Source organism: Urtica dioica, chromosome 1 (genome assembly GCF_054948205.1).
Source record: "Urtica dioica subsp. dioica isolate 48M chromosome 1, U.dioica_male_clone48M_v1_H2, whole genome shotgun sequence".
Taxonomy (NCBI): domain Eukaryota; kingdom Viridiplantae; phylum Streptophyta; class Magnoliopsida; order Rosales; family Urticaceae; genus Urtica; species Urtica dioica.
Window position 1 is genome coordinate 6,890,581 of NC_142756.1, and position 12,793 is coordinate 6,903,373.

Sequence of the window (12,793 nt, forward strand, 5' to 3'; positions counted from 1 at the left end):
CCCTTCATTTAAAATGAAAGTTTACCAAATATAAATCAATTAACAAAAATAAAATTAATACATGAAAAAAATTAAGATAAACAAGAATTTTGTAACTAACTAGGCCACCTTAAACTCAAGATTTGAGATTTAGCCAACGTTTGGAGAGATTTAGAAAAATAGCCAATTGTACTTGGTGGCACTAGAGATAATGAGTTAAAGTTTCATGCTTGTCCTTAAATAAATATAAAGTTTTTTTTAGATTCATCACTTTCTCTCTCTTGTTTTTTTGAATTCGTCACTTTCTCTCTCTTACCTTTTTTCAAACATTTTTTTTCATCAAAACTTCAAAAATCCATATCTACCTCATACGAACTTGAAATTGAGTGATTCTAAATCCTACAGCTTCGTGGCGCCGAGATCTTTAAAATAGACCATTGTGTTTGATAAAAAAAATCATGTTTAATGCATCATGTTTATGTTTTCATTTATTTCCAGATGATTTCCGAAAATTTTCAGTTATTTTCATGTCTAAGACAGTAAGTGATTTTTCTACATCTATGACATTAAGCATGTTTTTTAATCAAACACAATGGATCTATTTTTGAAGATCTCGTCGTCACGAATTCGTAGGATTTGGAATAACTCAATTTCGAGTTCATATTAGAGAGATATGATTTTTTGAAATTTTATGGAAAATAAAGTGTAGGAAAAAAATATGAGAGAGAAAGTGACGAATTTGTTAATAGATAATGGCAAATCAGACTTTTTTTTGGCTTATCAGTCCGTTTGACTATATTCCTAAAGTTTGACAAACATGAGCTAAAACCAAAAAATGAGGTTTGTTTTTTGCCATATTTCTAGAACGCCCAATAAAAAACTCTTTTATTAATAGATTAAAAAATTCTCTAAAAATATTACGAGATCTTCAATGTCGATCTTCACCACTATTCTTCAACGCGCTATCCGTCTCGAGCCGCCGATTCTCCCCAACGGGAGACACAAAGCCTCCCTCACTTTCAGTGCCCCCACCTCGGCCTCTCTACCTGAAGCAATAACTCCATAAAACGCACATGCTCGTCATTTTGAGCCACCGATTTTTCGACCGAAAACACAGAGCCCCCTTCGCTTTCGCCGCCTCCGAATTAACAAGGATTAACACTAAATTAACAAGAATTAAGACATAATTAACACTAAATTAACACTTCATTAATAAGAATTAACACATAATAAACATAATATACACGAATTAACAAAATATACACTGAATTAACACGAAACATAAATATACACTTAATTAACACAAATAAACATAAATATACAAGAATTAGCAAAAAACCTCACCCTGATACTAGAGGCTTCGAGGCCTTGTTTGAGATGCTAGCGTGACGGAGAGGAAGTAATCCTTCACGATCGACCACCGCCTCAGAGGAGTTCTGGTGCGTAATCTTGCCGGGGACGTCGAGCTCGGCTAGCCGGAGGCCATTCGCTGCGACGGCGAAGGAAGAGACATTGGCGTGATTGGCGATTGGGGCGGGGTAGAAGTGGAGCCTTACACTGGCGGCGCCAGACATGGCAAACCGAATTAACATGAATTAACACGGGTGAGAGTCGACCTAACCCTGCGAATTTTAGATCGAGGCGGAGGTCTAGTCACGTCGTCATGCAGATCTGGGCCTGGCGTCTCCATGGGTTGACACTCGCCTGATGGGATCGCCGGTGTCGACGCCATTCTTCCTCGCGACGCGTCTCCGACGACGCTTCCTTAAAATCCGGTGGCAGATTATCATCTTTGTGCGCCTTCGTCGCTTGAATCAGATCCACGACGAGGACGTCAAGATCCGGCGAGTTTCTTCACACCACCGGCCCGACGTCAGACCGGTCGCCTCCTTCGCGTGCGTTGCCTAGATCTGAGCCCAGGCGCGTCGTCTTTGCGGGATAAACTTGATTTACAAAAAATAAATCTTGGGATCTTCATTGCCAATTGCAAGGATGAGGATGAGCCGGTCGTCTTCGTGGGTCGGAGCTCGTCCATCAAGATCCATGGCGGTCGACTGCGATGATGAGGATGAGCTGGTCGATTGTGCGGTGTGCCTCGACGCCCTCCGCGTCGGCTGATAGGTGCGTTAATCGCGCGTAAACTCCTATCTCCCGAGCTTAAATCCAACGAGTTCTCAAGGATTTTTATTATCTCTAAAGTGTTTTTTTTTATGGATTTTCAGGTCTATATGGGTTCTACTAGTGTTTAGAGTCTCAATATGGAAAAATAAGCTAATCGGAGTCAAAACGAAGTGGAAACGAAGAAAAGAAGCGAAGAAAACATTTTTTCCAATTCCGCGCGCCGCGAGGTCCATTTCGCGCGCCGCGTGGAGTGGGAATTCTGCAGCAAAAGCCACAGAGTCTTACGCGCGAACCGCGCGGAAGCGAAATGAAGGACCGCGCGGCGCGGTCATTCTGACAAACTTTGTTTATTTCAATTTTTTTTATCGATTCTCGGCCATTGGATGAGATTTGAAGGCTTAGATTACTCCGAAAACAAGCCCATTCAACCTTAAAAAGACAAATCAATTCAGAAGAAGGCATGCATGAAAGGATTTTTGAGGGAATCAACCAAGAACACTTTTTCATCTTTTAGTTTTTCTTCTTTTGTTGAAATTTTCCAGCATTTTGTTCATACTTTGTAGCTCATTCAACCTTAAAAAGACAAATCAATTCAGAAGAAGGCATGCATGAAAGGATTTTTGAGGGAATCAACCAAGAACACTTTTTCATCTTTTAGTTTTTCTTCTTTTGTTGAAATTTTCCAGCATTTTGTTCATACTTTGTAGCTCAAATTTGAAGACAAGGATTGAGTTGCTGAGTTCTACCATTGTACGACTTTAAAACAATGTTCTATTCTCTATCTCTTATTTTTTTAATTCAAGTATGATGTCTTTTGTTTCATTGTTCTTGTGTTCATCTTTGTGTATGTTTATTGTCATAGTCATCAATATGAACTAATCCCATGTAGGGCTATGGTGTAGCGGGTTCATTACGATGTAGGATTCATGATATTAGAATTGTTAGGTTGTTGTTTTTCTCATTACTTTTACTGAATCCATAACTATGCTTAATGCTTGTATGAATGTCATGAACTCATGCTTGTTTTATGTTCAAATCTAATGCTTGAGAAAGATTGGCTTGTTGTGTTTTTGTGTGGATTACTAGAATTCATTCCTAGGCTAGATATAGCTAGGTTGTTCTAGACTCGTGAGAATACTCTTGTTTTTTTTTAATGCTAACCGTGCTTGTTAGGAGTTGAGATCGAAAGATGATATTCCGGTATCAGTTTAGGTTGTTAGATGCTTGAGAGAGATCTATCAATTCAATTAAAGTGAGTATGAGTAGTAAAAAGTGTGAATCTCAATAGCTTGTTTCTTTTCTTAATTCAGCGAATCCAAGTTGTTTTGTGAACCCGTGAACCATAGTCCTTCCCTTTATCCAATAGACTTTTTGTGCATCTAGTTATTTAATTTTGTGACGTGTTAGTTAAATTTTGTGATAACAATCCAATCAACTATATTTAGTTCTATATTAGCTTGTGATTATCGGATTTCTTATTTAGCTAATCCTTGAGGGATCGACTCGTTCTTACGATTTATTACTATTGCGACCACGTGCACTTGCGTGTGCGAGAAAATTCGCAACATCGGCCAGTGGTGACATGCTCTCGGCACGTGCGGGCATGCGTTTTGCTGCCACTGCGTTGACGCGTGGTTTGTTAGAGTCACAGCTTGCGAGAGAGAGAGAGAGAGAGAGAGAGAGAGAGAGAGAGAGAGAGAGAGAGAGAGAGAGAGAGAGAGAGTAAATGGAGTTATTTAATTACAAGATCTGAAGATATTAATCCCTAAAAATCAATATATTTGGATAATCATTTGTTGACTTATTCATATGATTCTTTTTTCAAATGAATCGAGATTGTATTAGGGGTATTTCCGACATAAAAATATTGGCTGACACGGCACGTCAGCGAAATTGGCTATTTCTCAAAATAAATGTAAACGTTGACTAACATGCAATCTCAACGTTTGAATTTGACTAGTCCGTCTAATTATTCTAATTTTTTTTAGTAATAGCCACGAGATTTTGTTAATAAAGTAAAAAAGACATTAATACTTGTAAATATTCCTTAATAATTATTAAGAATCATCGGTCTCCAAAGGTATAAATGAAATGCTTAAAACGTCTAAACAATGTCGCATCATCATAATGGTTATTTACTTAAAATTTACAATAAGTTGACTATTTGGCAAATTTTCAAATTTTGGTAGCTTAGTTAATTAATTGTGACATTAATATTCTTAAAATTTTGTATCTACCTGCGTATGTTAATGACATGCTAATTAGACTATCGGATCATAAAAAATAGCAAAATTGAGGAAGGTACTAGGCACACAATTCAACATGAAGGATATTGGTATGCAACAAGAATTCTGGGAGTTAGCATTATTGGAGATAGAGCTGAAAGAAGATTGATTCCATATCTCACTAAATATATTTATTAGAGAAGTCTGTGCATAAATTCTAATATATCATGGAATATATCTCGAATCAGGCAGATGAAAAAGGTAGCACAACACGGAATCGTAGTGATAAGATGGTGGACATGTAAGACATTGCTAATAAAACAAATGGCCAATGAAGACACGAGGAAAAGGAGTTAACATTGATGTTATTTATTTTTTAATGAATTAAATAAAACAAGGCCAATAAATGTGTTTGCATTATAAGTTATGTAATTAGTCTTAAGCATAATTACATTGTTCAACTCATAAGCATAAATGTGTTTGCTAATATAAATTTATATCAAAATATTTTTATTTTTTATTTTATTTTATTTTATTTATTTATTTTTAAGTAGCGTTACTATTTGTCATGTTCCCTGAGAATTTGGTAAGGCAAGAGACAAGGTCGTCGATGTCTACAAAGATTTGGAGACAAACGCTTCTCATCACGTCTCATCTGGCAAGAACACTCTTACTTATGTATATGGAGAGTTCACATTTTGGAATTTTCTTTGTCTATGATGAAAGTTCCAGCGTTTATTAGCAATATTAGAAATAAAATTTGTGGGACATAAACAATTAGCAAAAAAGGTAAGGTAAAATTTATTTTCAAAATACTAATAAAAGGAAAAAAAAAAAAATATTACAATATAAGAAAAACTAAGATCAATGTAAACCTTAATCGGTTCGAACAAAGCAGAAAAGAATAAAGGGATGTCAAATCCCGTAGGACGATTTCATTGAAGCTTTTTTATTGCTTTCTCACGGGTGTTGAAATAGATGAGCGAAAGTCTCCGAGGATACAAAGACTACTTGACGAGTTTAGCACCACTCGGCTCGACTACGGCAAACAAAAACCACTGTCCACCAGACTATGAAAGGAAGCAAGCACTCAAATTTTAGGAAAGAGAGAAAAGTTGTGAAGTATGAACTTCATTGTGTTCTGAATGAAAGCATAAGACCTCTTTTTTATAGACAGAGCCAAATAAACATTATCATTCAGCAGTAACCACGACCATAAAGACCGTTTGAATTCATTCAAAGTATTAGTGCATGATTAGTGCAAGTTATCAAACTAATGCTCATGAGTGCTCGGTTACACACACAAACCGTAGCACTTTAATACACACAATATTTAATTTAAAAATAAATTAAATTAAATCTGGAAGGAAAAAATTAGCGGGTTACAAGAATGCCCAACTTCTCTACAAGAATGAATCACCTTTGGGAGCGCGTGCGAGCGTGTGTGGTGGACTTGAACTAATTGCTTACGCTCCGACTTCTCTACAAAAATGAATCACCTTTGGGAGCTCAATGCTTATGCAAAAAAAATGCATATATAAGCATTACAAAATCCACCTATCTCTTTTATGTAGAACTTTTGTGAATCCACAATCATTTTCCTTCACAGTTATTGGTATTTTTCAACACACTTTGAACATCAATTTCTCGCAACTTTAGGTTCGATTTTGGCAAATATATATTTGATCCTATTCAACTCGCTACGAGGATTACAAATACGCTGAAATTATTCGATTTCTTTGAGTGGACCCCACTCAAATCTTAATCATAATGAGTTTGAACTGGCCTCTTAAGAACTAGGAGTAGAAACTTGTTTTCATGCCTAGATCTGTATAAACCGATTGACTCGGAGAGTAATGACTCATGACCAAATAATTAATTTTTTTTTTCAATTGATCATATAGTCCTCAAATATAGAGAATTTTCATAATCTGTGAAAGTTACGGAGCTTATCATCTACCATGGCCGCCATGGTGGTCGCTGCTTCGTCTCTGGCAAACTCTCAACCGTTTCCGTCGCGCGTCTCCAGCGAGCGAGCACGAGAGTGAGAGGGAGAGCGAGAGTCAGAGTCAGAGCCGCCGTGGTCGAGACGACACCTCCGTCGCCGCCTCCGAGCGTTGCGGTCCTCCGAACCGCGATCGACCGAGCCGAGGACCTCCAAGCCGAGTTCAGAGCCATGGAGCGAGCCGTTAACGCCTCCGTCTACAGCCCCGAGCTTATCAGCCAAGGACCTCATAGCGTGAGAGTTCAGATCTGTTTGATTTTTTTTTTTTTTTTTTCTGACATTTTTAACAGCCATTGAAAATCGAAACCCCCTACAAAGCCAGGTTTCCACGAAAATCAAACAAAGTGTACAAAACCCCTAATTTACAAACCCTAATTCGAAATAACAGATATGAAAAATTCAAATTCTTATATTTGAAACTTCCTAATCGGTTTCAATGTTTAATTCAAATTTTAAAAAAATAACTGCCTATTTTGTAACAATGAGCCGAAATTAATAAAGGGCAAACATGTAAAAATAAAACAATTAATAAGATGTCACGTATACAACTTGACTATTTACAAAAAAAATAAAAAAGGTCGGCTAATTTACAATCCCTATAGTTTAGGTGACTTACGTAGCTAATTTTTTGTTAATTGTTTTAAGGCCTAATTTTTTGGTTTTTTCATCTTTTCAATGCATAGACAATTCTCCTCCGGGATGACTCCGTTCTAGAGTACACATTTTTATCCTTCGGAATTCATGACTAGGTGTGATACAGCTTGCTAGGACAGAAGGGCTAATCCTGGTGAAGTGAAGTGAAGATGATCTTAACAGCTATGTGTGGGTCCAGACATTTCGATCTTCCGGGTTATGAGTACTTACAAGGCAACATGTGGTTTTCAGACTCACAGGCCAATATTCCTCAAGTAAAGATATCAGTGAATGAGTGAAAGTGAAGAGATGAGCCATAATGCGAATGCTTTGTTTAACTTGTTGGCAGTTTTTTCAGATAATAAGGTGTGTAACAGAATAGCGTTTGGTCAAAAGCTTTTGTATCATGTCACCAAATTGTAGACTTGAATAATTCAAAGGAATATCATCATGTCAGATTTTCTTTTGATGGCGTCATAGAATCGTTTACTACTGTAGTTGTTAAAATGGCACCAAAAAACAATCGTCTTGCAATTGCAATTTATTTGTCGTTTTCATATCCAATCCCATGGGCTCTTACTTTGTTCTGTTTCTCCAGTTATGGAAATAGTATGTTTACAGATTTAAATGGTAACGAAGTAAATCTGAAAAAGAAATAGAGATCTCTGCTGCTAATAAAAGTTAATGGAATACATCGTCTCACGGAAGTTTGATTTGCACGTAAGTATCACATAAATACAGTCGCATCCCAACTAGGTTGGCACCCGATTAACTTCCTAATCATAAACTTATACTACCTAAATTATGTACAAACACTTCATCCGTGACAAAACATTCTCTCTTTACGACTTCAATAAATCTACACTTCATCGATGGAGAGGCATAAGCAACATACAACAGCTTATTAAACGCCCGTGTCTGTGTCACTTCCGCCTTTTTTTCGATGGGCTGCAAAAATAAATTATATATATAAGAAATTGAGCTCACATAAAAAAAAAATTAGAATGAATGTAACTTTGTTTTTGGTTCCTGCATACTTACGAGTAATAAGGAATCTGGCAATTGGGTTCGGTGCAGCTCTGAGAGTGGCAATGGAAAATGTACCAGACCTTCTGGCACACAATGCAGGCTTGAATCTTGCAGCTCACAAAGTGGCTGATCATGCCATGAATTGTTCTGCACCCAAATTGCTTGCACGTGGCTTTACACTTGCTCACATGATGCAGAATCTTCACCAGTTCAGAGCTCTGCATCACCGGTTCACAATACTAGTCAGTTATCACAAAAATACGGGCCAAAATGTTTTTTTGTCGCAGAATAAAAAATAAAAAATTAATTGCTTACGGTTTTTTTTTAATCAGTTTACAAGTTGCAAATTTAATGATCAGTAAAGTGAGTATTCGCAGAATATAAGTATACCTCGTTTTGACATAGTGCGACTTTGCTGGGGATTGAGAGCTCGGAGAGCACATGTTGTATAATCATGACGGAGGAGTACTTTGTTTGGCGGAGAGTGTCAAACTGGTAGTGTCTCTCCTCGCAGAACCTCAAGAATATCTGTCTGTTGTCGCATATTTTGTTCTCGAGCGTTCCGTCTTCGTCCTTAGTATCTGAGGCTAAAGTGTCGACGATCTCGTACCAAGATATCGAATCTTCGTTGTCATTCATTAGACCATGGCATCTACAAAATCAATAAAGAGATTGATCAGTTTTGGTTACAAAGATTAGAGAGAAGAGAACGAATATGTTTGTATACATACCTTTGGCACATGTAAGAGTGTCTGGCGGTATAATGAGTCCCGGAGAGAATGGGGTCGTGGCATCGGTTGCAGGAGTGGTGTAAGTCAATAACTATGAAATTATCTCTGATTGTCAGCATGGCTTGTCCGAGCTGGCATTTAAAACAAAAATAAATCAGTATTTACATATAATTTATGTGCACATAGGAGAAGATGAACATATGAACATGATTTGGCTGACCTTTTCCATGAAGAGGACGTTGTTGTTGGCTGCACGAGAAGCGTTGGTGATTCCCAACATCTTCATAGAATTGTGAATTCCCTTTCTGACGCGCTCGTTGGCCTGCCCGTCGATCTCCTTCAGGATTCTGTCTGTCATTGCTGGCCAGTAGTCTCCGTCGAAGTACGGCAATCGTGCTGCAGTGATCGGCGCTTGTCTCGGTACGAAGAATCGATCGTACAGTGTCGTCTGGTTCACTACGATCCCCTCTTGTGTCGCCTTCTTCAGCAGCCTCAAATACCATTGCCTGAGTCTCTCGGGATTGGGCGTTTTCTGAGTCCGCGGACGGCAATTCAGAATGTACTGATCTCCTTTCACAGGCGGGCAAGACCAGAGGTAACACCTTGCGAATCCTCTCCGCTTCACGTAGTCCATGTAGCTTATCTGCCAAGCAACATCAAAACGCCACATCAATATCAGTTTGGAAAAAAGAGACCATTATATATTTTAGTGACCGGGTATAAAAAACTAACCAGAATCTCGTGATAAGCGACGGTTCTGAGAGATTCTCCGGTGGAAGCGGAGATGTCGGGAGTGAAGTATTTGACGGAGTCGATGTAGGAAATGCAGGCGTAGCGGCGGTTGGGAGCGTCGCAGTCGGAGCCGTACTCTTGAACGTACATTGCGAATATGCAGACGTCGATCCCCTCGATCTTCTGGAACAGTAACACCATCTTCGCTGTGTATCGGAACTCCGCCGGGTACTCCTTGCTTTCCTGCTGCAGAATGCCCAGAAGGCCTTCGATGACATCACCACCCGAACAACCAGATCTTCTGCCCCGGGAACCTCGTCGGGAGAGGACCTCCCTTCCGCGATCGCCCTCTCTTCTCTGTCGCGTCTCATTCGCATCGAAAGCCGCTTCTGAATGAAGTTTCCGAGGACTGTCTCGGGCAGGTCTGAGGCCGTTGGGAGGCCGGGATCGTCGAGCCGGCATTTAGGGCATTTGTAAGGCTTCTCTTGTTGCTCGTTGCGGAAACTGCATACCTTGTGGTTTCTTGCGCCGCACGTTACGCACTCGACCCACTTCAAAAAAAAAAAAAAAATAGAAGTTGATTTAGTACTGATTGTACGTCACATAATTTATAATCATATGAGCAGCGAATGGTTTACCGGTTCTTGGATTTCTTGGATGTTCTTTGCGACGAGGAGCGACTTTTTTTGAAAGCGGTGTTCTCCGCTGAAGACGGGGATCCCAGTCGGAGATGGCTGCTTGTAGCATGAGTTGCAGAAGCTGTATTGCGTCTCCGAAGTGTGGGTTTTATAGAAATTGACACCGGGCTTGATGATTCTGGTGCAGCATGAGCAGTAGAGTGGAATCGGAGCAAACAAAAGCCTTCCCATCCCACACAGCGAGCACTTCTCACCTCCGTCGACGCCGTCCGCGATCTCCGGCGTCTCTCGCCGGAGCCCCAAAATTTGATCGGAGGTCTTGCGATCGCTGATTAGAGAGTTCCATAGCTTGCTAACTGTTCTGAGTCGCAGCAGAGACTTTTCCGGTAGCTTCGACAGTATTTGCTCCAACAATTCTAGCGGGAAATCGTCGCCGCGCGATCGCTTCTTCATCTCTCTCTCTCTCTTTCGGTGCAAAAGGAAAGCCTAAATTCGAAATAAAAATTCTCTTTCGGTGCAGAAGGAAAACCTAACTTGGAAATCAAAACCGCGAATACTCTTATACGCGCCTCGGAATGGTTTATAACGACCATCAGTTATATGTGTAGCTTGAAAAATACTATTTTGCCCTCAAATATGTTTATGATGGACATTTGAAAGAACAATGCACTTATGTCATTTCACGCTTTTCTTTAATTTATTTCGGCGTTGTAACACATTGTTTCCTTTTCAATTTGCTGAGTCATTAAAAATGGTCTCTATTTCATATTACATTTACATTACAATTTTTTTCTTTTTTGTCTTGTTTCTCTTTAGCCGTTACTGATAAACTCTCACTCACACTACTAAACAACGACATTTTAACCCATGCATATTTTTAAAAACGTGTATAAGCATGTAATGTTTTTAATCACTTAAAAGTAAAATATATATATATATATATATATATATATATTTAGATTTCACATAAAGAATAGATAACCGTGTAAAATAGAAAATTTTGGAAGAGGAGTCTTTTAAAGACTTATATATATGCTTCATTGATATTTTTTAGTATATTCTTCAAATTCTGTTTTCTTTGCGTGTACACTTGTGCTTAAGTATTTCATATACGATCGATGATCTCTCAAATTAAGCACCTTGAGGTGACTGAAGAAGGCAACACAAGACGGAATCGTAGTGAAGAGTCTATACAACTTGTTCATTATATCGACAATGTATTACAAATTTAGTACTAAGATACTTGACGGAGATTATGAACTATACTATGGAAGACATCGATAACAAGGCCAAGGAGTGCGCGATGAAAGGAGTTAAGAAAATGGTGGCCCGTGCTTGTACGAAGGATTTGGGGATCATCAAGCATTCCACAAACTTAAGACTATTGCCAATAGCCATAGGTTTTTAAGTTTTAAAGTAATAGTCATTTGGCCCCATTAAGTGTAATTGAGATAGCTAACATGATATCCTATATATATTTTTTTCAATAAATAAATAATATAAGGACAATAAACGTGTTTGTACTTTGTATTCAAATTTATGTAATTAGTAATAAATGTAGTTACATTTTTTAACTCGTAAATATTGTGCATATCAAAATGTTTAAATTAAAAAGAAACGTTGTAAAGATCCCAAATGTTACTATCCAACACAGCCACCACGTGTTTGTTGGAACCTCAAGCGTCGAATTCCAATGTGTGTGGCTCGAGACCTAGTGATGTTTGTTTCCTGACCCCAGGCTCGGTCCAACCTCTAAACAACTTAAGCAATCGCTTAAGGCCTAATTTTTTTAAGCCTAAAATAAGGCCCATTTTTAGTGTTATTTCATGTTAATGTGCTGTAGAATGTGATTATGTGGGATAGCTCCGGCTTATTGTACCTTATGTGGGGATAAAATAATGGGTTAGAACTTAGAAGTAATTGGGCTCGTAAGGCCAATTTTTTTTTTGAAATATCAGATATTTCATTAAGAGATTATTCCTATTCTATGACTTGTACCAAGATTTTGGACCAAAATCTACTAAACCCAAATAAATCTTAAACTATGACTACCTATTTTCACTAAATACAAAAATACCCTTACTTTTAATAATATTTGATTTTCTTTCTTATTTAATTATTTGACTTTTTTTTCGTTTTGGGTTCAGCTCTTTTCCACTCTCTCTTTTCGTTTTTCAGTTCGTCATCTTTGTTTGGGTTCATCTTTGTTTTTTCAATTTGTCTTTTTAGTTTAGGGTTAGATTTTCATGAAAAAAAATATGATCCTATTCAAAGTGTTTAAGTCGTTGAATTTCTGTGGTTTTTGAAGTTAAAAAACAAATAAAAAAACAATTCTCGGGATTCTGGAAAATTTTGAAAAGTTTCTGAAAATTTCTGGGTTTTCGTTGAAGATTTATTGACATTGATGTCAATAAATATGCATTTTATTGACATTAATGTAAATAAATCTTCAACGAAAACCCAGAAACTTTCAGAAACTTTTCAAAATTACCCAGAATCAAATCTTCAACGAAAACCCAGAAACGTTGAAGATTTATTGGCATTAATGTCAATAAATATGCATTTTTATTGACATTAATGTCAATAAATCTTCAACGTTTCTGGGTTTTCGTTGAAGATTTTTTTCGTTGAAGATTTATCTTCAACGATTCTGGAAAATTCTTTTGAAGATTTATTGACATTTATGTCAATAAATATGCA

At 37.8% G+C, this 12,793-nt stretch overlaps 2 protein-coding genes across 3 annotated transcripts; both read right to left on the reverse strand.

Moving 5' to 3' along the window:
• Positions 1-7,389: 7,389 nt before the first annotated feature.
• LOC149406857 (histone acetyltransferase HAC5-like) lies at positions 7,390-8,637 on the reverse strand. 2 transcript variants are annotated; one of them, XM_089627703.1, is made up of 3 exons: positions 8,383-8,637; positions 8,005-8,210; positions 7,390-7,911 (listed from the first exon to the last, which is right to left on the reverse strand). In XM_089627703.1, the coding sequence occupies exons 1-3, from the start codon at positions 8,629-8,631 to the stop codon at positions 7,887-7,889; spliced, it is 480 nt and encodes a 159-aa protein (XP_089483829.1). In that variant the 5' UTR covers positions 8,632-8,637; the 3' UTR covers positions 7,390-7,886. The 2 variants fall into 2 exon arrangements, with proteins under 2 accessions (XP_089483829.1, XP_089483824.1); XM_089627698.1 differs by having other exon boundaries at positions 8,005-8,231.
• A 31-nt stretch (positions 8,638-8,668) lies between these two features.
• LOC149406858 (putative histone acetyltransferase HAC-like 1) lies at positions 8,669-10,605 on the reverse strand. The gene is made up of 5 exons (XM_089617880.1): positions 10,094-10,605; positions 9,695-10,006; positions 9,456-9,638; positions 8,944-9,366; positions 8,669-8,854 (listed from the first exon to the last, which is right to left on the reverse strand). Exons 1-5 carry the CDS (start codon positions 10,544-10,546, stop codon positions 8,669-8,671), a joined length of 1,557 nt encoding a protein of 518 aa, XP_089474006.1. The 5' UTR covers positions 10,547-10,605.
• Between the last annotated feature and the right edge of the window lie 2,188 nt (positions 10,606-12,793).

What these genes read in the sequence shown, in the direction of transcription:
- LOC149406857 (XM_089627698.1), bottom strand. Translation starts at nt 8,631, where the DNA reads ATGAATGACAACGAAGATTCGATATCTTGGTACGAGATCGTCGACACT. An exon ending in TCGCACTATGTCAAAACGAG is followed by an intron (nt 8,232 to 8,382) that starts GTATACTTATAT and finishes ATAACTGACTAG; the next exon opens with TATTGTGAACCGGTGATGCA. An exon ending in TGCCAGATTCCTTATTACTC is followed by an intron (nt 7,912 to 8,004) that starts GTAAGTATGCAG and finishes TTATTTTTGCAG; the next exon opens with CCCATCGAAAAAAAGGCGGA.
- LOC149406858 (XM_089617880.1), bottom strand. Translation starts at nt 10,546, where the DNA reads ATGAAGAAGCGATCGCGCGGCGACGATTTCCCGCTAGAATTGTTGGAG. An exon ending in TCCAAGAAATCCAAGAACCG is followed by an intron (nt 10,007 to 10,093) that starts GTAAACCATTCG and finishes TTTTTTTTGAAG; the next exon opens with TGGGTCGAGTGCGTAACGTG. An exon ending in ACGTCCTCTTCATGGAAAAG is followed by an intron (nt 8,855 to 8,943) that starts GTCAGCCAAATC and finishes TTTAAATGCCAG; the next exon opens with CTCGGACAAGCCATGCTGAC.